Source organism: Conger conger, chromosome 11 (assembly GCF_963514075.1).
Source record: "Conger conger chromosome 11, fConCon1.1, whole genome shotgun sequence".
Lineage (NCBI taxonomy): Eukaryota > Metazoa > Chordata > Actinopteri > Anguilliformes > Congridae > Conger > Conger conger.
Window position 1 is genome coordinate 19,434,983 of NC_083770.1, and position 25,841 is coordinate 19,460,823.

General features: G+C 46.0%; 1 protein-coding gene across 10 annotated transcripts in view; it reads right to left on the reverse strand.

Annotated features, from left to right (window-relative positions):
• Window positions 1–25,841, reverse strand: part of LOC133140343 (multiple C2 and transmembrane domain-containing protein 1-like) — a 171,698-nt gene that overhangs the window by 35,746 nt on the left and 110,111 nt on the right. For all 10 annotated transcript variants that reach the window (XR_009710007.1, XM_061260227.1, XM_061260221.1 and 7 more), the window contains 6 exons: window positions 24,603–24,705; window positions 22,757–22,859; window positions 22,271–22,372; window positions 21,806–21,880; window positions 19,996–20,115; window positions 7,141–7,260 (listed from right to left, as the gene is read on the reverse strand). Coding sequence is in view for 9 of the 10 variants with exons in the window: in XM_061260227.1 (XP_061116211.1) it covers window positions 7,141–7,260; window positions 19,996–20,115; window positions 21,806–21,880; window positions 22,271–22,372; window positions 22,757–22,859; window positions 24,603–24,705 (623 nt within the window). In the remaining variant the exon portion in view is untranslated. The remainder of the gene's footprint in view (window positions 1–7,140; window positions 7,261–19,995; window positions 20,116–21,805; window positions 21,881–22,270; window positions 22,373–22,756; window positions 22,860–24,602; window positions 24,706–25,841) is intronic.

Here is a 25,841-nt window from a genome sequence, read left to right on the forward strand (position 1 = left end):
CTCAGGAACTGAGTACGAGTTAGCACTGTTGCTTTCAGGCCTCTGCTGTAACTAGCATTCCCTGCAGTCAAGAGCGGATCAACTGTGTCCACTCAGGTGTGAGGAATGAGTTACCCGTACGATGAAGTCGGGTTTCATACACCTGCCAGCAGAACAGACAGGACCATTATGATTGAGCAAAGAAGATAAGGGGGGAAGAAATGAAAAACTTCAGGCATCTGTAAATGTACCGACAAGCTGTAACTCAGAGGAAAGGCCAGTTGCAGCTCATGAAGATGGGTTTGTTAGGGAGGAACATTAACTCTTCCCTTGCTTCACTGCGAAGCAGTGACATTAGCTCAGGGGGCAAGAGCGGTCGTCTTGCAGTCGTGGTGGTGTCGAAGTGTCCCTGAGCAAGACGCCCCCAATAGCTCCTGACAACAGCCCGGCAGCCTGTCTCCATTGGTGTGTTTTTGGAGAAATTTTCTGTCCATTTACTTCATTGGCAATATTTTTTTATTATTTAGCAAAAGAATATAAGACTGAAATACGTGTTGAGATTGACTTATTTTTTGCAGTGCAAACCACCTGCCAGATTTGTGTCACTGTAAACCGAACATCGAGGATTTGAAGATTCAAAGGTAAAGTGAGAGATGAAGAATTTGGCAAATGGAACATGAAATGAAGAACAGGTTCTGACTGTCGCTTGGTATTTTCTTAGATCGATTGAAAACCAGCTGAGAGACCAGTCTTAAGTCACGCCGGGTTTTGGCAGAGCAGAAACAGGTATGTGGAATGTGTTCTGAGATCATTACGGTCCTTTGGCCCTCACGCTGCCGTTGGAGAGCGCTTCCCTGCATAAACAGGCTTAATTGCACGGTCGGCAGTGAGAGAGATGTCAGAGTGTTTCTCCAGCGTGACACTCCCAGCTATAATTAACACGTTCACATCTGGTGGGGTGTTTTCCGGGCCAGTGGCTCAGTCGCGGGGTGGTCTTCAGGCCGGTCTCCCAGCCTTGCTGTTTTTCCGTTTCGGCTGAGCTGTCCGACGCTTCACTGCACCGACTGCTCCCCTAACCCCCCCAATCAGCCGCCACCGCCACCCCCCAACCTGACTGAACGTTCCCCTAACCCCCCCAATCACCCGCCACCCCCACCCCCCAACCTGACTGAACGTTCCCCTAACCCCCCCAATCAGCCGCCACCGCCACCCCCCAACCTGACTGAACGTTCCCCTAACCCCCCCAATCAGCCGCCACCGCCACCCCCCAACCTGACTGAACGTTCCCCTAACCCCCCCAATCAGCCGCCACCGCCACCCCCCAACCTGACTGAACGTTCCCCTAACCCCCCCAATCAGCCGCCACCGCCACCCCCCAACCTGACTGAACGTTCCCCTAACCCCCCCAATCACCCGCAACCCGCCACCCCCACCCCCCAACCTGACGGAACGTTCACCCAATTTTTTTAACATTAGAAACCACTAAACCCTCATAAACCACTAAAGCACTGGTCCTATGCACTGTAGCATACAGCCCACAATACTGCAGTGTTTCTTAAATGAGTGCATGGGTCAGGACCCCCCCGTACGTCTGGAGCCTCGCACCTTATTGGTCCACACTTCTGCTGGGACCCGATTGGTTCCTCTCACGGCAGTTCTTGATGCCTCAGTTCCACATTCGCATTCAATTTTACGTTTAAAAAACATTAACGATAATGACGGCAAATGGATACGTATAAAAAGTGGAAATGGAGATACAGGATACTTAACCGCCGCAGAAACCGTCTGCGAGAGATGCCAATTGTAAAATGGCCCAAGGAGGCGGCTTTGACTACTGTAGCGGGAAGAACCAATTAGCGTTAAGATAGGAAGAGAAAACTAGGACCAATAAAACATTAGTATTCAGCGTCAGGGTCTCTGGCGTTTCTTCAGGTGCATTTTAGGACAAGCCGTACAACAGAGTCACTGACCCCAGCGCTCTGTGCATCCAAACATGCAATTTCCCAAAACAAACACCTTGCCCCTTTTCCTTTTTTTTGTTTTGTTCTGGCTGCTTTCTCTATGCCTTTCTACTAGTGTACAAATGTTCTGTAAATCCTTTAAAATTTAAAAAAGTTAAAAAAAAGAATAATAATAAACTTGTTGAATATAAACCTCTTGAAGAGAGTTTTTTGTATTTTTTCTCCCAAAATTCAGTCAGTGTTCAAGAACCCAATTGCTTTCAGTTACCAGTAGCGATCGTTCCATCAGCATTATAATGTTCAGTTAAAGGGTTAAATGCTGCTGCTTTAGTGAACGGTTGGAGGTGGCTTTTAAAGAGGGAGGACTGGCTGTCAGACCGGCTGTCGCGACACATTCTTCATTAAACGGTGAGCCTAGATGTGCTGAATAGGCTGTTCTTGCCATGATGTATTCTTATGTTCTTATGTTCTCTCTGTCCTACACTGCCCTTTCAGATCCCCGGTCTAAGTCCTCTCCCGCCATCTTAATCTAGCATTTAAAGATGCCAAAAACACACTTTGGCAACGACAATAAAAAAACCGTGACAGAGAGGTCCCGAGGCCGTTTGTCGGCTGACGGGCGATGATTCGGAGGGTCAGTCAAGGGGTTAAAGTTGAAGGGTCACCATCCAATCGGTGACAGGAGAACAAAGTGCGTTAACGTTACACAGAAGACGGCGGTCACAATGAACGCACATGCTGACACCACCTTTAATATCATCATGGAGTAAGGGTCCAGCTTTTAAAGGAAGAAAGAGACTCTTTTGGCCGTATTCCCGCCTGAGACTCTAAACAGCGAATGTTCGACAGTATTCGGACACACGACGGAGATGTGGCCAGGCACAGAATCTGTTGCCGAATCGGGCTGCTGGCTAAAGATGAGAGGAATCCAAATAATCAAAATTCCCAAAGTAGGAATCCAAAGAACCGAAATTCCTTAACTGCAGAGAGTGAAATGTAAACCCCTACCCACTATGTGGGGCTCAATGGCTGCATTAGTGAAAAAAGCTGTTTTTGCGTAAGAAAATGAGCGATCCTAATTTAACACATGTGTGCAGATACTAATATTTGTACAGCCTACAAAAAAAGAGAGAAGCATATGAAATTTGATCATTCAACACTCGTCTCTGAATGGTCACTCCTCTCAATCTTGAGCTGGTCGCTCTTGATCCGCATCAGGTGATCGGGTCAGGTGACCGTGTCAGGTGGAAATGGTGGCACCTGCTTGGGATCTGAAGTTGTTCGGAGCAGCCATCTCAGGTCAGGCAATAAAAACTAGAAACAACACCCGGAACATAACAAGAGTCCTGTGTGTACAGAGGTATCGCCTGTGCCACCATGATCAAGAGTTCTGTCTTCTGCTCTGGAGAACCGAAAAAAAAAAAAAAAAAAACGGGAAAAATTGCTCTAACACAACTTTTACTTTCCCCCACAAACTCACTTCATCAGAGTGACAGACATCAGACACCGAGAACATCTCGGCTCCAACCAATCAAAAAAGAGACGCTATATGCCTGCTCCTGAAGCACATGCAATGGGATGGTAAAATAAAGAAACAGAGAGAGAGAGGAACTTTTTTAGGTTAAAATGCTGTGACCTCAAACGGGTAGAAATCAATTAACTCTAACTAGTTCAGGCACTAAGCCTTTTATGATTAATCCGTGCTGTCCACAAAACGTCCAAAAGATTCAAAGATTCAAAGATTCTGTGGAAATGAATCCGAATTCCGAACGGACAAACTTCCCTCCACCTTTTTGTGATTCCTCTGAAAAACAGGCCTCTCTTATCAGCTGAAAATAACAAGCAGCAGCCGTGCGGGCGTTTGTTTATTGTGTCAGAGGGCTGAACTGACATCTTTGGCTGCCCTGTACAGTACAAGTCATCTGCTGTGGTTACAGTCATCCAAACGCAGAACAATGGAGGGAGAGAAAGGGGGATGGAACACTGTGTTGACGACAGCTCGCCCCGTCTTTCTTCTGACAGCCCCGGCCACGTCCCAAAATGAAACCCTCAAAACTGCCGCAAAACTGGAACCTGCGGTTCCCCCAAAAACCCCCCTCCCAGTATCAAAAATAAGTTTACTACCTCTCCGCTATCAACAGACACAACACAAAAAATCCACTTCATGGTCTGTTATATGAGATTTCCTGTTCTGTTAGCTATGCGAAATGCTTAATGGGGAACTCATAAGACACACAAAGACCATCGGAAGGGAAATGTACACGGACGCACAATAAATATTTCCACACTGTTCTAAATCATCTCATGAGGTAAACGGTTAAACTCAATCGATTCGACATAGGGAGGTATAAAACATAAAGGAGCTCATTTTGTGTTTGGGTTTTTATTTTATTTTTCTGCAAACAATGTCTCCATCTACAGGCGGGAGTGGGAAGTGAGGCGTCTGCAGGGGCACGCAGAGGTCCCGGGTGTTTTGGACGAGGGGGGACTGGTGCAGTTGGAAGCAGGGCTCTCTGACCCCCTCCTCCACACAGAGTATACACAGCGGCCTCGTCTACACGCTACCGATGTGGGAACGCCGGAGACAGCGGATATCCACCTGTGTGCTACACCTGTGTAAACACGCAGGACGGACCCAACAGGTTCCGCACAAACTACTTCAATGAAGCACAAAGCCCACATCTGGGTCGAATTAATCTGTGTGTGTGTGTGTGTGTGTGTGAGTGTGTGTGTGAGTGTGTGAGTATGTGTGTGTATGTGTATATGTGTGTGTGTGTGAGTGTGTGTGTGTGCGTGTGAGTGCGTGTGTGTGAGTGTGTGTGTGTGTGTGTATGTGTGGCTAAGCTTCCCTTCTTCACATAGCATTGTCCCTGATGAATATGTGCCAGGCTCTGGTTGAGTTCATTGTGAGTAACATTAGCAGATCCCGCGGTGGACGCATCTCTGTTTTCATGTCCGCAGTCGCTGTGAATCTGCAATGTACGTAGCAGTGCCAAATAACAACTGACGCACCACGTTTAAGTCTAATAACACCCACTGTGCATTACGAACTTCCAGCTAATACACAAAGATGGACGAAAGAGATGTACAGAAAGACACTCCAAATGGAGAAGAGCTCTGTCAATCACGGAGTCTGCCCACAGTCTGACAGAGGCAGAACAGGGCACAGCCATTTTGTTGAATACTTGTAACGGGCTCCATATAGCCAGCAAATGAATGCACGAACCAACACGTCAACTACATTCAGCAAGGAAGTGCAAAGAGTATTAAATCTCTATGAGGGACCCTATAGGCATTATAGACCCTGTTCGATATGGCACGCTGTACTACTTGACGAACACACGTCACAAAATTATCACTAATAAATGCATCCTTGTATTATTATCCTTACAATATTTATCTACATCTACAGTATGCACCCATTTCAAAAGCCTGTCTTAATTACAATGCAATGTCATATCATCCATGTGTATTAACTATTGTGCACTATCAGTTTATCCACATTTAATCATAATGGCTTCGGTCCGTGCTATTAACTGAGAAATTGTTACAGGACGCAGAAAAGCTCATCGCATTTATTAAGCCAACTAAAAACTTTTAATTTCTGTGCTTATCAATGCCTTCACAACCAGCATACGCACAGAATTCCTTTACTGATGTATTAAAGGTATTTTTCACGGGTATATACATACCGCCACGCTTACCGCCGTAACTGTATTCCTGTCTCATTTGAGAATACATTATTTCCATTCTGTTTCATAAAGATAATTTGTTATTTAAATTCAAGAAGCCGTGAAAATTTTCATTTTTGTTTCACCCGTTATCTCGCGCGAATCAGGGCCCGTTCCTTAACTGCGCCTTCATGAAAAATTAAGATTCATATTAAAAATAGGGGCGCTTAACTAGGAACTCTAAACCCACCCGAAAAGGGACTTATTAAAATTAATCACGGCACTGTTCATGCTCCAATTTCAGCTTGGTATCCACCTCCCTCTACTTTATAACTACACTTCTACATGATTAAAAAAGCATTCACTTCTGCATGACACATCACTTAACTGGAAAAAATTACAAATGAACTATCAGGTAAGTGGCTTAGTGGTAAAGATAACCTCAGTTGTTCAAAATGGGAAGATGTTTAATGCAAATAAAGTTTTCTTTAAAACATAAATATTTCTGAAGAAAAAAGGCCTGGAACATTTTCCATGAAGTAAAAAATAAAATAAAATAAATTGTAAATATAGCCCCAGGAAGTGTGGTGTCAACCCATAGTGTGTTTTGCATACTTAAATATCCGAATAATATCCTTTGTTACTGGTAGTGTAATAGGTGGCTATCACCACCACTTCATGTGCAGTATGAGGAGATACCTTGATGATTAAGTTTCACGTTTGACTGCATTTTGCTGGTCTTGCTTAAACTAAAATGACTACATTTAAATTAGATTCCCCCCCTCAGATTAAATAGCCCAGACAGCAGCAGTATGCCTTTCCTTGCATGGTAGTCTTAGCTAAACTAACAGATTGCAGTGTGATAGTAGTCTTAGCTACGCTAACAAACCAGTGTGCTAGTAGTCTTAGCTAAGGCAACAAACCAGTGTGCTAGTAGAGTTAGCTAAGCTAACAAACCAGTCTGCTAGTAGTATTAGCTAAGCTAACAAACCAGTGTGCTAGTAGTCTTAGCTAAGGCAACAAACCAGTGTGCTAGTAGTCTTAGCTAAGCTAACAGACCACAGTGCGTTAGTAGTATTTGCTAAGCTAACATACCACAGTCTGCTAGTAGTCTTAGCTTAGTTAACAAACCGGTGTGGTAGTAGTATTGGCTGAGCTACAGTACGTTAGTGGTATTTGCTAAGCTAACTGACCACAGTGTGCTAGCAGTCTTAGGTATGCTAAAAAGCCACAGTGTGCTAGTAGTCTTAGCTAAGCTAACAAACCACAGTGTGCTAGTAGTCTTAGCTAAGCTAACAGGTCACAGTGTGCTAGTAGTATTAGCTAAGTTAATAGACCAGAGTGTATTAGGATTGCAGGGCTTTTTCATGTGACTTTTTACTTTGTGATGGATACAGAAAGGGAAAGATAAAATAGGGAAAAAACAAAGCTGACTTTAGCAGTGACCGTTTCACGACATCGGAAGAGGGGCCTAGGGGGCATGCCTGGAGGAGGGACACAGCGAGAGGTCAGCGCCTGGGGAGACTCACCACGTCGCCCTGCCTGGTGTCCTTCCCCGAGGCGATCAGGATGTAGTTCCACACCAGCGGCAGCAGCAGCACCAGCGGGATCATGTAGAGCTCAAAGTTCCACACCACCACTATAAAGAGCTGGGAGAGGGAGAGAGAGAGAGGGGGAGAGAGGGGAAAGAGAGAGAGAAAGGGGGAGAGAGAGTAAAATGAGGGAGAGAAAGAGTGGTGGATATGTGGAGAAAGGGAGAGTCCGAGAGAGAGGAAGAGAGAGAGAGAAAGAAAACAAAGAGAAAGAGGGACAGCCTGTCAGATCCCAAACCCATCCCTGCTTTTCCCTCAGTCCCCCCTGGTGTGGACAGCGTCGGAGTGGACAGGGAGGGGTGAGGGGTGTGTGTGTGTGTGTGTGTGTGTGTGTGGTGGAATGATGACACTGCGGGCACAACAGCTCTGGTGTGAAACTATCCTCAAGCAGTGGCAGTGACAGCAGCCATTTCAGCGGCGGGACAAAGCGCTTGTATCTGCCATGTTCTGTTAAGACTGTCCAATTTCAGAGGCAGGAAGCAGCCTCAAACCTACAGACAGACTGACATCACTGACCACAGACTGACCACAGACTGACATCACTGACCACAGACTGACCACAGACTGACATCACTGACCACAGACTGACCACAGACTGACATCACTGACCACAGACTGTCCGTGTTTGGGGAAGGGGGAGGCATGGACAGGCTTCTGGGCCTTGTGGGATCCACGTATGTGCCCATTACCCACAATCCCCCACCTGCCCAGCCCAGGGGACAGGTCTAGCCGTACTGGGTGGTGGAGGGGGGCGGGAGGGCGATTTAGGCATTTGCCGGAAGTCATTGTTTGAAGGCAGACGCAGACCGTCCCTGCGGAGGTAACCAGGGTGACCGCGGGAATCGCAAACAGCGAACGCACGCCTGTCCCAAGACCTTGCCACAGCTCCGCGTCGTGTGGAGTGGAGATAACATTCCGGCACGTTCTCCCCCCCCGCCGTTTTCACATCAACCCCTCCAGGGCTGGTCGCACCCCCCCAGAACAGAAACTGCACCAGGGAGGGGTAACAAGCAGCTCACTGACGGACACCTCTACACCGATCCGCTCGGTCTAAGGGTCAGATATGCCGAGCGTCCCTCCTCAACCCCCCACCCAACACCGTTTCCCCCGAAAAATCTCATCCTGGGGTTTAATAAAAACACATTAAAAATTGATTAAAAATATAAATACAACAGCTGGCCGTTCTCCAATTTCCTCGTGGGTAGGAAAACGTTTCGTTCTCGTTCTCGCGTTCGATGCGCGGTTGTTTGTACCTTTTCATTTGCAGACGCACTTTGCTGTTACTTCTGACTTAATTAGTCCCCACGCCGGAGCAGATGAGTGCTACTTCAGGCACCAATCGGAGGAAAAACATGCAAATACAAATGTCACACCGGTGGTACGCCCGCTATTTGACTAATAGATGCATTACAATGCATATAATCTTTTAATGGCTTTTCTTAATACAACATTACGTGAGAGTGAACCTAATGTGTATGTATTACTTCTTTGTTTTTGCATCACTCGAAATTTTACACAAACAGCATTTCATTATTTGTTTTTGTGTGTAAATTTAAAATCAAAGTATATATAAAGAGATTCCTAATGTAAATAATTGGATACTATAGAAATGTGGATTTTGAAACAGCCATTAACAACTGCAAAATAATCTCATTAAAAAATATATAATGTAGTAAACTAAATAGGCTTACAGAGTATAAAAGTACCCTTTAATCATTGAAAAATAATTACATGGACTTACACTTAAAGTAAATGTGGACACTCAAAATGCATTCATAAAAGATTTCACATACAACTCATTAGCAATGTTTCGAAAATAAATGCTTCGATACCAGCAGTGAAAATTACATTTAAATCCTTTTTCAGTGTGAAAAAAAAAGAATATCCTCTCTAAATATCGGCGGATGCTCTCTGCATGGAGTTAGCATGTTCTGTTTGAGTGAGTTTCCTCTGGACACTCCGGTTTCCTCCCACAGACGGCTCGGCACCGACACTTTCACTGGCAAATGGGATGTCAATCTCAATGTGAATAAAGGTTAAATGAGGAATGAATAAATAAACGATGTATGAACTCAGGTAAATAATATCAGAGTATGATACAGATATTCCCATATCTCTGTACAGTTGAGGCCTGTCGGGCGACTTGTCTCTACGGGAGAAGGACCGCGTTACACGGTCAGATAACGGTAAGCCGTCCCCGGGCCCCGGACGTGGCACTGATACCGCACACGGGGGTGGGGTGACCGCTCTTCCTCTTACCCCCCCCCCCCCGGCCTAATAAATGTGGTTAAATGGAGAAGTGGGACAGGTGTGTCCTTCCAAAGCTACCTTTGTTTGGGGGCTGCAATTCAAGCTGCGGTGTCTGCTGGCTCTGATACGGACCGGACCGACCCGGCTGCGCCCCCAGAACCCCTGACCCACACACACACAGGTGTGGCTTTGTGCGGTGGGGGGCACCGGACACCTTTGCCCTGGCGCAGATCACTTTACGGGAGCTCTGGCTTGTCAGCGCTGTGTGTACACAGACACTTGTTCACTCACACACACATGCGCACAAGCACACACATGTACACATACACACACATACACATACATACAGTACATACACACACACACACACACACACACACACACACATTCTATAGGATATCTATTCATGTGTCAGAAAAATAATCCTAAAGTCAATCTCACACTGAGACTGTAACTACATCTTCCTGTTTTTGTGATTCACTTCAGCATGGAAAACCCCCGAGTTGGCAGGCAGACAGGAGACACAAATGTACGACATCCACAGCCTAAGATTAGCTAAAAATGTATACCTCATTAAATGTATCAGCTAAAAATATATACCTCATTAAATGTATTAGCTAAAAATGTATACCTCATTAAATGTATTAGCTAAAAATACATACCTCATTAAATGTATTTGCTAAAAACATATACCTCATTAAATGTATTAGCTAAAAATATATACCTTATTAAATGTATTTGCTAAAAACATATACCTCATTAAATGTATTAGCTAAAAATATAAACCTCATAAAATGTATTAGCTAAAAATATATACCTCAGTGAATGTATGAGCTAAAAATATATAACTCATTAAATGTATTCACAAAAAATATATACCACATTAAAAGTATTAGCTAAAAATATATACCTCAGTAAAAAGATTAGTTAAAAATATATACCTGATAAAGAGACTACAATTAATATACACATACAACCATGCAGAAACGCACACACACACACGCACATCACTGTGTGTACATAAACAAAACAAAGACATAAATAATACATCATAAATGAAATGGGCACTGCATTTGCATAAACGCTCCGAGCAAAATATTTTATTCTAATCGCCATGTCCAGCGCACAGCTCCCGCCAAGCCGGCCCGCAAAACAAGAGATTAGACATTTTTAATAAAGGAGAAACAATCTTCAATAATTCAGCAGTGTTTGCACACAGACGCACCCTGTGCCCGCAGCCTAGCCAGCGTCCGGCTTCACCGCGGCCCCCAAACCAGCCGCACTCCCGGCACACCAGCGGTACTACAGCCGCACGGTATTTAAATACAGCTGCACGCACACGAGGGCTCACTTCTCCCCCAAAACCCCGCTTCATATAAACCCCATAAAAACACGACCTTGCCATACATAATTTATAATGTTTCCAAATTGCAGAACTAGTTTTTTTTTTTTCCCGGTGAAAACAACTGAAAAATACACTGACAACTTTTGCCGGAAAAAACTTTGACGCTGAATTGACTCGACACTCCTGAGCTTTGTCTCGCAAACAGCAGGTTTATGTTCACTCCGCATTTCTCATAAACACGCTCGCAATAGTGTGTGTGTGTGTGTGTGGGGGCGCGTGTGTGCGCTCGTCAAGGACTTTACAATGTGGAATGTCCACACAGGCATTCGCACTTTAAAAAGTCATCGTCTGAGTGGTGTGCGTTATGTCCGTGTTTTAACTTTTTCTTTTTCCTTCTTTTCTTTTCCGGAATGGTCCCCTCTGCTTTCCGTTTGTTTTGCTTTCCTCTTGCCGGGGGGGTGTTTAACCTGTCACCTGTCACCCCCCCGTCACCCCCCTCCCCCCCCGACCATCCGCTTCTCTTTCGCTTTGGGGCCAGGCTTGATTGACAGGGGCCGGAACCCCACACCCCAGCCCCCCAAAGGTGAACCCCACAGCAAGGGCCCGGTCCACCAGACCCAGGGGCCATTCTCTCCAGCCGGGGGACCGTGTCACCCCCCTCCACGGCAGACAGGAGAGAGATGAGGCGATAGGAGAGCGGAGCGAGGGATGAAAGAGGAGAGGAAAGCGGAGCCCGTGCACACGCACGCGTGTTGTTGGTGTGCGGCCAGGTAGTCACTAAAGCGGCCGCCAGCGGCTCGGTATTCAGCCCCTATCAGACGCCCAGCTTCCCCTGTGTGTGTGTGTGTGTCTGTGTGTGTGTGTGTGTGTGTGTCGGTGTGCATGTGTGCCTATGTGTGTGTGTGTGTGTGTGTGTGTGTGTGTCTGTGTCTGTGTGTGTGCACACGTGTGTGAGTGTGTGTGTGTGTGTGTGCCTGTGTGTCTATGTGTGTGTGTGTGTATATGAGTCTGTGTGCATGTGTGTCTAAGTGTTTGTGTGTGTGTGTGTGAGAAAGCCGTCCTGTGAGGTGCCTGTTCAATAACCCGCTCAGAACCGCCACAGAATCCCGCCAAGGAACTCACATAACTGCCGCAGCTCTTTCTCACTCACACACACACACACACACACACACTGTCTCTCTCTCTCACACACACGCACACACACTGTCTCTCTCTCACACACACACACACACACACTCACACTGTCTCTCTCACACACACATGCACACAAACATACACAATAACCATGGCTCACTCACTCTCTCACAGACACACACACGCATAAACACATACTCTCCATAGATATGGCTCACTTGCTCTCTCATATACACACACTCACACACACACATACTCCAACAAATCCATGGCTCGCTCGCTCTCTCACAGACACACACACACACACACACACACACACACACACACACACATACTATCACACAGATATACACATTTGCACAGGCACACCCACAAAGATACATACAAACTGCACTTCTTTAAGTATAGTCCTACCGCATATTGTAGCAGAACGGAGGAAAAAAAATATTTTCGGTCCTTTCAAAGAGATTCTGTTGATTTCACAGGTTATGAATATTGTTAGTAGTGTCCAATACCTCAGTTAGGAGGGAAAAAATGCACATTATTTATGAATGTGCATTCTGAATGACATAGCTAAGTGCACAGAGAGATTTAGAGAGTCTCTCTTCTAAAGCAATAGCCAATCTGTCCTCAATAGCAGACCGTGTGCAGAACCTCCAACACGACACACACGACCACAGGCTGATGAACCTACAGATTTAAATTTAATTGTTAAATACAATTCAACAATCGACTTAGTCTCAACAATAAAATGCAGATCTACATAAATACATATAATTGTGACAGGAAAATGTAATTGTAGCACACACAAATAGCTTTCTAATTATTAATCTCATTGCATTGCATTAAAGATATACTGTGGGATAAGGATCCAGGAAAAAATTATGGTATTTTTCTCTTCCACAGTAAAAAATATTATTTTGTCATGTTATCACTTTCTTCTTCTATGCTTTGTCATGTAACTGTTAGCTTTATTTAGAGCGTACGTGAATGAACATTAGTTAACATTCAGATTCGCCTTTAAGGAGAAACTGATTGTCTGGTCATTTCTGTATAAACGTGTGCCCGTCTTGCATGGTTTTGTGCACAGGGACAGATGGATCAACAGAAAGTCCCTCCCATTCACACAGATGCATTTCATATGTGAAGACACTTGCTATTTTAAAGTCTTGGCAAATACGGCCATTTTATTTCATTTAGCCACCGACAATCAGGCAGAATTTCGCATTTCTGCCAGTAATACTTCATCTACGATAGGAGTATCCGGAGGAGTTTCTTTAGTGTGTTTAAGTATCAATGTTTCAAAAGTCCAGAACAGACTGAATGGAATTTAAAATGTGTACAATGGATGTGTATCCATCATATTTATAAAAAAACCGCTGTAATTACTTAATGCTCTGAAGTACAATACTTTACTGGAAGTGGCATAGGAGTTGCGAGCAGTGCTTGCTCGGCTAAATTTGACGATGGCGGTTACGGATGGTGGAGAGGTGTTTGGGTGGTGAAGCAGTGCCCCCTCCTGCACACTGAGGGAACTACAGCTCGTGTTTAACCCAGCGCAAAAGCTTGAAACCTCCATTTACAGATATTAAAAACGAAACGATGAACATCTCCTACAAATGACAGACAAAGATATCCTAATGTTCAGGATTCACACTTAGCAAGCCTTGAATCAACTGAGAAAATGTACTGAATACTGAATATAAAATCAGTGATTTTGCTTGTGTGATTGTTGACTGCTTTGCTCTGTCTAAAGGGTCACTATGTTCTGGGAAATTTTAAGAGTTCAACAAAATGGCAGATCCCTGTTCCAGCTGGAAAATGACCCCGCCCTTGACCCTGGAGCCCGGGTTGGAGCAGACTCCTCTCGGGAGGTGACCCCTCACAGAAGCTCCAGGAGCGGTCGAGGGAGAGCGGCCAGACCTCGCCACAAACAGAGAAGCTGCTGGCTGGGGTCGTCTGTAGGGCAGACTGCACCCAGGGGTCACAACTCCAGCACCGAACCAAGATTTTGGACACAAAAACACAGTGCCCTTTGAGTGGCCCACACGTGGCAAAACACACACACACACACATATAGCGCCACAAGCACAGAACCACACACATATACATATACAGTGACACACACACACACACACACACACACACAGAATCACACACATACAGAGGCGCACACATACAACCACACACATATAGTGACACAAACATAGAACCACACACATACACATAAACAGTGACACACACACACACACACACACACATGCACACAGAACCACACACATACAGTGGCACACACACACAACCACACACACACACACACACACACACAACCACACACACACATATACACAAACACACACACACACACACACAGATATGCGCCACCCTTTTATTTTAAAGCGGGGGGGTGAATTTGATCTAAATGCAAAGCAGGTGATGGTGCTCCAGTTTCCTCCCACAGAAGTAGCTCTCTTGTCTGGACCCTCCCGATGATAACAGTCCTACTCTGCTCCAGCCCCCCCTCCAGTATCACTTCCCCCTGGATACCCAACAAACCCCATTCTCCTGCAGCGTCCCGTCCCACCAAACAATGCCCCGTCTATCTGCTCCCAATTCAGGGCCAAATTGGAGATGGAGTTACTGCAAATTTGTTTGGTGGAAAAGGTAGCGGGGCTTGAGCTCCCAGGAGCAGTAACAGCCTGGCCTTTCATTCACGTGGAGGAGCTGGCAGGAGCTCCAGCTCCGGGGAGACAAAGGCTGCCGGGGCCCCACAATGGGGCCCTTCTTCTGGGGGCAGGAACGGGGGAGCGCGGGCCCCAACGCGCAGGTGTTCAGGTAGGCAGGTAAAGCGGGCGTTTGACCCCTGTTCCTCTTCCTCCTCTTCCTCTACCTCCTCACGCAGGGGGTCGGGTGTGGTGCAGACCCAGCGCTGAGTCAGCATTGTGGGCGGGGCCCCCAATGGGAGGAGGTGAGGGGGGAGTGCTGGGATTAGCGGTTGGCCAGTCGTGAGGATCAGTCATGGCGATGGCTAATGGCTGAGGCGTGTGCAAGGCGGAACTACAACGATCGTGAGATTATTACAGGCTCAACGGCTGGTACAGGTGTGTGTGTGTGTGTGTGTGTGTGTGTCAGGAGTATCAAATAACATCAGTTCTACAGTAAAGTAAAGTGTTGCTCTGTACATTGGAAGCTGTACTCAAAGATTAAGGACACTGATTAAGGATTAATGCTGTGGATTCTATTCGAGTGAACCGAACCTTTGTAAAAACACAACAGCTGAGCAAAAATGAAATCTTTTTAGATGGGAGAACTACTCAGGAGGTACTTTCAAAGAAACGGAACTCAAGCCGTAAAAACACACGCATATTACAGAAAAGAACAACCACCGCAACAGCAGGAGAAAAGAGAGATGCTGTAGTGAAAAGCAGGCCCCGGTATCCTGTGACTTTGAGCACACTACGCGTGGTGCAGCTGGGCGCGGTCGGAGAAGACCGGCGTACATCCCGGCACGTTTCCCGTTAGCACAGAGGTTAGCGACGACGTCCCGACCACTCCCTCCCCGGCCCTCTCTTCCTTCCGCAACGTTCAGCGGCGCCCGGGCGCTGAAGCAGATGTGCTGAGGGTTTTCGCGGAAGCGCAACACCTACCTGAGCCAGATGGCCCAATAAAGCGCTCCTTAAAGAGATGAGCGATGTGATCAGCGGCTGGTGGGGAAGGCTCCAGAGGGCCGAGCGGGCTCTCCCTGCGGAGAGGACGGGGGCCAGGCCGTCGCGTTTAAGCGCCGCCGCTAAAGCCGCCATTAACCGCCGCCCGCCAACCCCACCCCAGACAAACTGCGGGAAAGAGGGTGACGGCTGGACTGCAAACCTTTTCCTAACATTTCACTTTCTGTTTCGAATTGTGCGGGAGCTTTAATTGTGAAAGAATGTTGCGTGATGATGGACCTCCTCTGCAGTTTCAAACTCGCCATTTGACTAGTAACGCGTAGTCAGTTGGTTCGTTCGTTTGTAGACGACAAACTAACATCGACTATGTGGAAAATTGTCTTTGGCTTCACCACAATCAACATAGATTACGAACAAGGTAGAATAATAGTAAAATACAAATTCAGTCAGGGGGTGGGAGGCTAAGAGAATGGCTTTGAAGTAACAAAATGGTGCCAGTGTGAATAATTCTCAGCAATATAACCGCAGAATGATACTCTGTATCTGATACGGCCTGTTCTTCAGTACACCTGGAGTGTGAGGTAAAGGGTACCGTCCTGGGATTAGCCCAGTTAGCGCACAAAGCACTGCGCTTGCAAGAACTAGGCCACAGCGTAACCTTCCCAGGGGCCCCACGGAGGGAGGTCATGGGTTCAAATCCCAGACGGGAAACAGGTTCTGCGCTCTCAAACAAGCCTTTTTACCGTCGGTTCTCAAGTAGAACACCACCGATATAAATCAACCTATAGAGACATGCTAAACAAATACGCTTCCCCAAGCAAACACCTGAACTAGTAAGTAATGTAATGCACATTTCACCACAGATTTCAAAAGCATATTACTTTTACCACAATATTTTACACAAGTGTGTCAAATATTGTATATACAGCTTCAGGCATGTTTTGAAATATAATGTCTACTAAGTATAACCTCTACTGAAAAACCTCTCTAATACATACAAAGGATGATGGCTCCTTACAACCAAGAAGGGGAATTTAGACGACACTACCAGCTACCCAATACAACCTTGTTTTTGGTTACTGTCTTGACATTTTAGCCTGACATTTTCATTAATTTTTCCTCTGTGACACCCGGCGGGGGTGGGCGTGTATGAGGGATCAGCTGAAAATGTTAGCTGATCGATAGGGTCCCGCGCCCCCTCTCCGGTTTCGGCAGGGGTCGCCCCGCTCCGGCGGCTAACAGGGCCGCGCGGCGGATTGGGAAGTGTCAGGCGGGAAATGTTAATGCCAAACACCCAGGGGCCGGGGCGGGGCGGCGCAGAGGGCCGGCGCGGCGCTAACAGACGGGCCCCCGCGTCACATTTATGCGCAATCACACGAAGGATTACTCGCTTCGTCTTCCGCCGCCGCGCCTCGACGCGGGGAGCTTAGGGAGAGGACGTCCCTTTCTGACGAGGGCTCGCGAGGGGTTGTCCAATTACGCGTTCCCCCCTTTAACGCGGCGCGCGGCTGACAGAGCGGCGGTGAGGGACGCGGCCGCGGAGATGAAGAGCGGGAGGAACGCGGAGAGCGAGGGGAGGGAAGGGAGCGCTGATTATTTATAACGGCGAGTTGAAAGCGTTTCACCTGGATTGGGCGTGACAGCGCCGTTAGCAATCCCAATCCTGTCTCGTAAACGCCAGGACGACGACTAAATAACAGAGCGAGAGAGAGAGACAGAGACAGAGGGAGAGAGAGAGAGTGAGACAGAACGGTAGAGGGGGAAGGAGAGAGATTGTATTGGCTATATATGAACATTTGCAATAGGTCTGTGTATGGCTTCATTATGTGCTACATAGTCAAACTCCGTGTTAAATTGACACCACGTTTGCGGGTGCATTTCCCACAACGAGCAACGCGGCCAAAGACTGCCAGCCACATGACCTGAAGTGTACATATTAGTGTACTTATTAAACAAGAAGTACACGTCCAGGTGGTAAGCCACTGTCACACACCATGATGGACAGCTTGCACAATCTGTTCTTTGTACAGAAAGATAAAAATGCAAATAATGCAGGATTGATTTTGACATAAAAGTGTATAATTATGAACATGTTACTGCGGTCGTTTTAATTAACAATATTGATGCAAGGGTCAATTGATCGATACTAAGAAAAAAGAGCTTACTATCTGGGAGATGAACCAATTTGTTGCCATAGCAAGAGGAGGCACGTCTGTGCAGTGGAGAAAAGATCCTCAGCAATGTTCTGGACGGTGGAACAGAGGCCAAACCTCTACATTTTTCATTTAGAAACACACCTAAACTGTATTTCCTGCTAATTGTGTTTGGTCTTTCAAACAGAATGAGCTGCCATTGTTTTTTTCCAGTAGCAGCCTTTCCAAAGTAGGATATTTTTAATTATAAACCCAACTCATGCAACCACTTCCATTCCTTGAGTGTCACAAATGAGACCGGTGTTTTAGGCGGGATAGGGGGAAACTCAAGAATGCACTCACTCAGTGTGATATTAGCAAAACCTTTTACAAAGAATATATGCTATGTTAGAAAACAACAATGTCACGCTTTCCCTTAGGACCAATCCAAGTGGCTAGGTCCAGATATTCCCCTTGCATTAATTAAGTACCTCCTGAACTCAACTGAAATTAAGTACCTCCTGAAATCAACAACAAAAAGAAAACCGTAATTAAGTCAAAATGATAGTAAGTGCTGAGTGCTTATTTTTTGGATGAATGTGAATTGCAAAAGTAATACAGTACTCGACTCAAAAGCAATACATATACGCACTTATTTGCACAGAAGTCATCCTACTTAAATTTATATTTTGAAGGAGGCAGCCCATGTGACCCACGGCTAAGAGCTACCATTTCCTGTCTACAGTAATTCATGATGTCACACTGATGTCACTGTTGTGGGTAATACCAAATACTGTTACTGGACAGTGCCATTCATTCCACAACATTTATTTCCTAATACAGTCTATATACAAAACATATAATATTGTATTTTGCTCATTATGTTGTTGCTGCCATAACTGTTTCCATTTGAGCAAATTCTGAATATTTATGTAAGTTTCATTATTAATATTTATCGTCAAAAGTTAGATCATCCAGAGATCAACCAGACTAAAGCACAATGGACCCTCAACAGGACCAGCAGGGACAGCCTGTGTGTCAATGTCTAAACCCAGCTGCGTGAGTGGCCATGTGATGAAGACCACTCCCACTTCACATACATTAGATAAACACAATCATGTGGCTTGTCTGATTTCACACAGAGACAAGATACTGTACGTGTGTGCTTAGACCGCATTCAGACTAGACTCAATATCCATACTGAATCCAGACCGCCTTCTGACCACACTCTGACCACACTCACACACAGACCACACTCTGACCACACTCACACTCTGACCACACCCACACTCTGACCACACCCACACTCTGACCACACCCACACTCTGACCACACTCACACTCTGACCACACTCTGACCACACCCACACTCTGACCACACCCACACTCTGACCACACTCTGACCACACTCACACTCTGACCACACTCTGACCACACCCACACTCTGACCACACCCACACTCTGACCACACTCACACTCTGTCCACACTCTGACCACACTCACACTCTGACCACACTCACACTCTGACCACACTCTGACCACACTCACACTCTGACCACACTCACACTCTGACCACACTCTGACCACACTCACACTCTGACCACACTCACACTCTGACCACACCCACACTCTGACCACACTCACACTCTGACCACACTCTGACCACACTCACACTCTGACCACACTCACACTCTGACCACACTCTGACCACACTCTGACCACGCTCTGACCACACTCTGACCACACCCACACTCTGACCACACTCTGACCACACTCACACTCTGACCACACTCACACTCTGACCACACCCACACTCTGACCACACTCACACTCTGACCACACTCACACTCTGACCACACTCTGACCACACTCTGACCACACTCACACTCTGACCACACTCTGACCACACTCTGACCACACTCACACTCTGACCACACTCTGACCACACTCTGACCACACTCTGACCACACTCTGACCACACCCACACTCTGACCACACTCTGACCACACTCACACTCTGACCACACTCACACTCTGACCACACCCACACTCTGACCACACTCACACTCTGACCACACTCTGACCACACTCACACTCTGACCACACTCTGACCACACTCTGACCACACTCACACTCTGACCACACTCTGACCACACTCTGACCACACCCACACTCTGACCACACTCTGACCACACTCTGACCACACCCACACTCTGACCACACTCTGACCACACTCAGACCGCGTTCTGACCGGGACGGTGTTGGTACCAGGAAGGCGCAGATGCTCCTCTGGGGGGACTCCCACTCGAAGCAGCTGTTGATGTAGCAGCCCACGTTTATGAGGAACATGATGCAGCGCCTGACCCGGTTAAAGTTCTGCAGCAGCAACTGCAGAGAGAGAGAGAGCAGAACGACAGGCGTGGACACGGGTTCTGCTGTGTGCCCCCACCCATCTCTGCTATGAGCTACACAACTCTACTACTGTCACTATTGCTATTCTGCTGGGAGAGTTTTCTGATTAGGGGGCCGCAAAGCAACACACAGGCCCAACCTGGGAGCCAATCCAAAGGCTCAAATACAGCCATCCTGGAGTTTGGAGTGACAGCCGTCTTTTTCTGGTCCTTAAAGGAGTCGGCTACCTGACATAAGGAAGTGGCTTCTATAGGCTAGTGGCTAAGGTGCTTGACTGGGACCTGTAATGTTTGCGGTTCAAGCCTAACCTTTTTTTTTTTCAGATTCACAGATTTAAGACTCATCAGGCCTAACTTAGCCAGTCATTATTTGTCAACAAATCAAAACTCAATATTCCAAACCAAAGTCAAAAGCAGGATAAACAAACTTTGCATTCCTTCTTCAACAGAAATGTACTGGAACTGCATCGGCTCTCATACACTCGATGGGATGCAAATCTAACAGGCCTGACACGTCTATCTAATATAGCCTCATCACACACAAGACAGGAGAGGACATGCAATACATGCAGAACTTCCTGGGGAGGCTCCATTAAGGCCAGTTTATAGTTAGGTGATATACAATCTTTTCCACCAGCACTCATCACATTTGATGGCTGGTTGCAATGTTCAGCTGTTGGCTGTTGGGCCCTTGAGCAAGGCCCTTAACCCCACATTGCTCCAGGGGGGATTGGCCCCTGCTCAGTCTAATCAACTGTAAGTAAATAAAAGCGTCAGCTAAATCCCTATTCTAATATACATGTTCTTGTGAATAGGGGCTTATCCAAGATTCACCGTGTTATTGGACAATATATCACCGCCGTCAAACTCCTTTCAAAACAAACACAGGCTCATCCAACAATGGCCTACAACTCACAGCCTATGGATTGTGTCGAAGAATCCCCTTTATTTTCCAGCGTTGTGCTCAATACACACTCACTCAACTACTGCCCTGCTTACCTCACATACAGAGGGAGCAAATCATAAACAGCAAGCGGAGATATTATAGGCACATTTAAAAAACGTGTCTTTATTTAAAACTCATATCCCCGTCTGAGGGAAAAGCAGCGGGCAACAGCCCCCAACAAAACCTATGACATCATCATTCAGTCGTTTGACAGAAGTCCTTTCGATGAGTCAGAACAGGAGTGAAAAAGAACGAGGGGAGAGAGAGAGAGGGAGAGAGGAGGACACACAGAAGGAGGGCAGTGTGCTCATCCTCCAGTGTAGAAAGGCCAGGACAATGGTCTGGAGAGCGTGTCTGTTTTGTCCTAAACAGCGTTTTGTGACAGCTCTGATTTGGGCCGGCCCCTGTGATTCAGGTCTTTGTTAGGCGGGAACATTGAGCGGGCGGGACAATGGATCGCCTAGCGACAGCGCCGCAGCTCCGCCCCCCCCCCCCCGCCCGGACGGCCAATCTCTTCATGAGGCCGCGGCTCTGACAGCTTGACGTTTCTATTCACCGTTAGAAGAAGAAGGGGCTAAAAACAAACTAAGAAAATCCTCTTCTCTTTCATGCCCTCCCGCTCCTGTGCCCCACACTGTCTGCTGTCACTCACAGATTTTCATTCGATTTCTGCGGTTCAGCGGTTCTGTGTTAATTAGGGGGAATCGGTTCAGTGTTGTACCTGTTTAGAGACTTTGGGCTCTTCTTCAATGTACTTCTGTTCTATTGGTATCAAGGTTCTGAGACCAGCTTTCACCTGTTGAGGGAACAAAAATATAATATGAAACAAGTACATATTAACCGGCAGACTTCTTAATTTCATGCGTATGCAATGCTAACGTATGAAATAATAGTGAATTTAAAGCAGTGTACACACATAGACAACCGCGGTTAACATGGCGGCCATGAGCAGGGAGTTCTCTCTCTCGCTCTCGCTCCTAAAATGGCGGCACACACGTCCGCACAGGGACATTCGGCGCGTTCACAAACAAAGGCCAATCCGGGAGCTCGCTCTCATCTCCGGTAATTACGGCGGAGAAAAGGGAAAGCGGACGGGGGACGGGGACGGGGGAAGAGATGGAAGGCGACAGCGCTGAAGAGGAGGGAGAAGAATTAAAAAACGCAGAGGAGAAGAAAAGAGACTTACAGCATTAAAAATCACGTCTATTTCCAGAAAGATGACCCCCTTTGTTGGCCCTGTCAGCTCCTTGTTTTTCAAGGCGTAAGCTTTCCGTTCACCATTTTCAATCTGCGGGAAGAGGACATGACAGCCGTCTGTCTCCAATACCCAGCTGAATACACTCCCTCCCTGACCCCTGACCCTCAGCTGCTGGATCTGACAGAGAACCCAAAACAACTGTGGCAACTCTGACAAGTACCTGTTCATTACCAGTAGACCAGTGTCAGAGAGAAATTAACTATCCAGGGGAATCAGCCAACGAGTATGCATTATACGTTTTATTCTTTCAGCTCTCTCTCTCTCCCTCTCTTGCTCACTCTGTCTCTCCCTCTGTTTCATGGTTAGAAAAATCTTAACCCCTAAAAGTGCCAAGTTGATGATTTTTAACTTCACATTTCTATGTTATTTTATGGAGGAGAAGGCATGGAGCAGGAGATCCTGTTCAGGACTCACTCTTAACAGAGGGATGGCCACTTTTCCCAGGAAGTCCGCGCTCCTGTCCCGGTCCTCGTCGTAGACTGTGACTTCCAGCACGGAGTGGATGTCTTTCACGTTGCTGGAAGACAGGAAGCGGCGGAGGGCAGACAGGAAGAGGTAGTTATCAATGACTAAAAATAAACATCTCTGGGATCGTCAAAGTCCAGACTAAATTAACTCATTAAACGATTCGTGTCTCACCGTATAGAGCGAGTGTATGAAAATAACTGAGAAGGAGCAATTCTCTCTCTGAAATGCTATCTTTGAAAAGTAGGCTAGCGAGGACAACTCTAATGAAGGAATTGAGGTTACTCTTAAAGAAACTGGAGCTCGGCAGTGGAGCAGATTACTGCACTTTCCCGGGGAATTCACACACTGAAATCCAGCAGTGAACACCATGGATTGCATTAAAGAAATAAGCTTTAAAAACGGCTGTAACCAATCATTTATACGCTGCTAGATCATTATTCGCATCATAATTACGTATTTATCTACTACCTGCAAAGATACTTTTTCTTGTTTTGTGTAGGTACGGTAAAATATAGTTTTATGGGGAAAAAGAATGAACCTTCCAATAATAAAATCTTTCACATAGCCTACATAATTTATCTGCACATACATTTGAATATATGCTATATTTTACTATAATCTGTATTGCTTCACTAAAAATACTGGCACAATTAACCAATTATCTATTCACAAGTAAGGATTTGATGTGTATAATGAAATATGTATGTTTTTGCCATCTTTGCTTATTAACTACAACAGTGTGAATCTATTAGCTGTAAGAATCAGTAAACCACCATGAGGCTGTTAAATGTATGCTTTCTAACTTAACAAGTAGTGCATGTTTGTATTATGATAACTGATAGAAATAATTTAAACAAAACTGGAGATAAATTATAACCAAGATACAGAACATCATATTTTCATACATTTATAAGAAATAAATCCACATCTTGTCTTCACATTTTTTTTACTGGAATATGCATAGGCAATATTTCAATTAAGTGCAAAATTAGCAATTTAATCTTTAGTTGTAGAGGGGACACACAATGGGGCTGTGTGAATTTATTATCTCAAAGAAGACTTTCAGCACCTCAAACCACATTATGTGAGATCAAAGAAAATCAAAAGAAAGGGCTCTTATAATGTAAGAAAAAATAATCATTGTACATTGCCAGTGGAATTGCTTAGTTACACAAAAGATAAAATAGTTCATAAAAGCAGAGAATATGGCACAGAATCATCATTAAAATTACTGCTTTCCATAATAATAACAATAAAAAACAATGTATTTTCCCCCCATTACAAATAACGATGCTCACAAGAATAGAAAAACGTTGTCAGATTCAATGTATTGTGCAGTGTAATCAGGGTATATTACACGCGACTATAATCCAAAAAGTCATTGTCCTTCCAAATATAGCCTGATATGATAGCATATTAAGTCAAATTACTTTATTTTTATTCGCCAAGCAATTAGTATGTTTTTCAAACCGCTCTGAAAACTGACAATCAATGTTCCATGCAAACTGCCGTAGCGACTTCAGCCACTGCTAGTGTTCTCTTTTCCTAAAACAAATGATGTGCATTTAATGAAACAATATCTTCCAAATACAAGGGAAGCACGTGCTCTTAATTCTTCAGGCACAGACCTAAAGTACATTTCATTTCATCTTTAGCCAAGCACAAATATCCAGATGTTCACTACCGTGGTAACGACTGTGAACACGGAAAGGATATGTAAAAAGGCAGGTACTGCAGGGGTGCCTTAACATTGCAGCAGGCCTCTGGGTGGAGAAGGAGGGGGTGCACTCACAAGGTGAAGACCTTGTTCCACTCCGGATTGAGGTTCTTGTAGACGGTGTGCGTCTGCAAACGGTCGTTGCTCAGCTCAACCACACAGAAGGGGTCACTCTTGCCTACGAGCGGGGAGAGAGAGAGAGAGAGAGAGGGAGAGGGAGAGAGAGAGAAGCGGCAGCAGATAAAGAGAGATGCATTAACTTTATCTCTCCTGTCCCCTTATTTACTCCCTTCGTCTTAATCCGGCGGAAGGAGGAACGCACAAGGGCGAACAGGCGCTCCCCGTCTCCGCGCTAGACCGAGTCAAAGGACAGAAATTACACCCGGCTCCAGCGCCTGACAAGACGAGGGCTGAGCTGAGACGTGTCGTTACTCTAACGGTTTTACGTGCGCGGTTCAGCCCGGTGGGGCACGGTTCTGCGGGCTGGGACAGGGGGAGATAAGGGGCGAGAGTAACCCTGCCCCAGGCGCTGTCAGGGGGAGGGCATCGTCCGCTGGTCGCACACTCTCCCGGAAAACCGCAGTACAGAAAAAGAGCCACGCAAAAGGAGAGGCTCCAAGACGTAGCTGTGCGGCCGTTCATTCAGAGCGCACGAGACCACAGCGCATCAATTATCGCTGTAGGATAACTGAGCAAAGCTGTTTATCTGCACCGTGCACTGACACTTAACCCAGTCCCATGACATAATGACCTGCCCCTGAAAGGGACTGCATAGGAGTCACACACAGTCCCACTGCTCACATAAACATGTGCTTATAGCCGGACACATTCAGTGACAAATACTGATCATGCATTCGTTTTATTTATTTTGTTTCTTTTGAAAGCAACAGCTAAAGTACAAAAAATGGTCGAATATTCCCAAAATATGAATTCAAAACCACAAAACTAAAAAAAAAAAGCATCGTACATCACATGCTTCCAAACACAACATTATAATGCTGTATATTAATGAAAAACAATGCCCTATATTCGGCTCCAGTAACAAAATGGTTCTTTGTAAAATGAAAGAGCTGTGGTTGATCCAAAATAATAATAATAATTCTAACGCTCTAATGCTTCGGCTTTGATCTTTACTTTCATACAAACAATCTGGAACATTTTCCTTGTTTGTTCTCTGTCTCCCCCCCCCCCTTACACAAACCCACCACCACACACACACACACGCACACACACACACGCTCTCTCACACACACACGCACGCACACACACACATGCTCTCTCACACACACACACACACACACACACATGCTCACA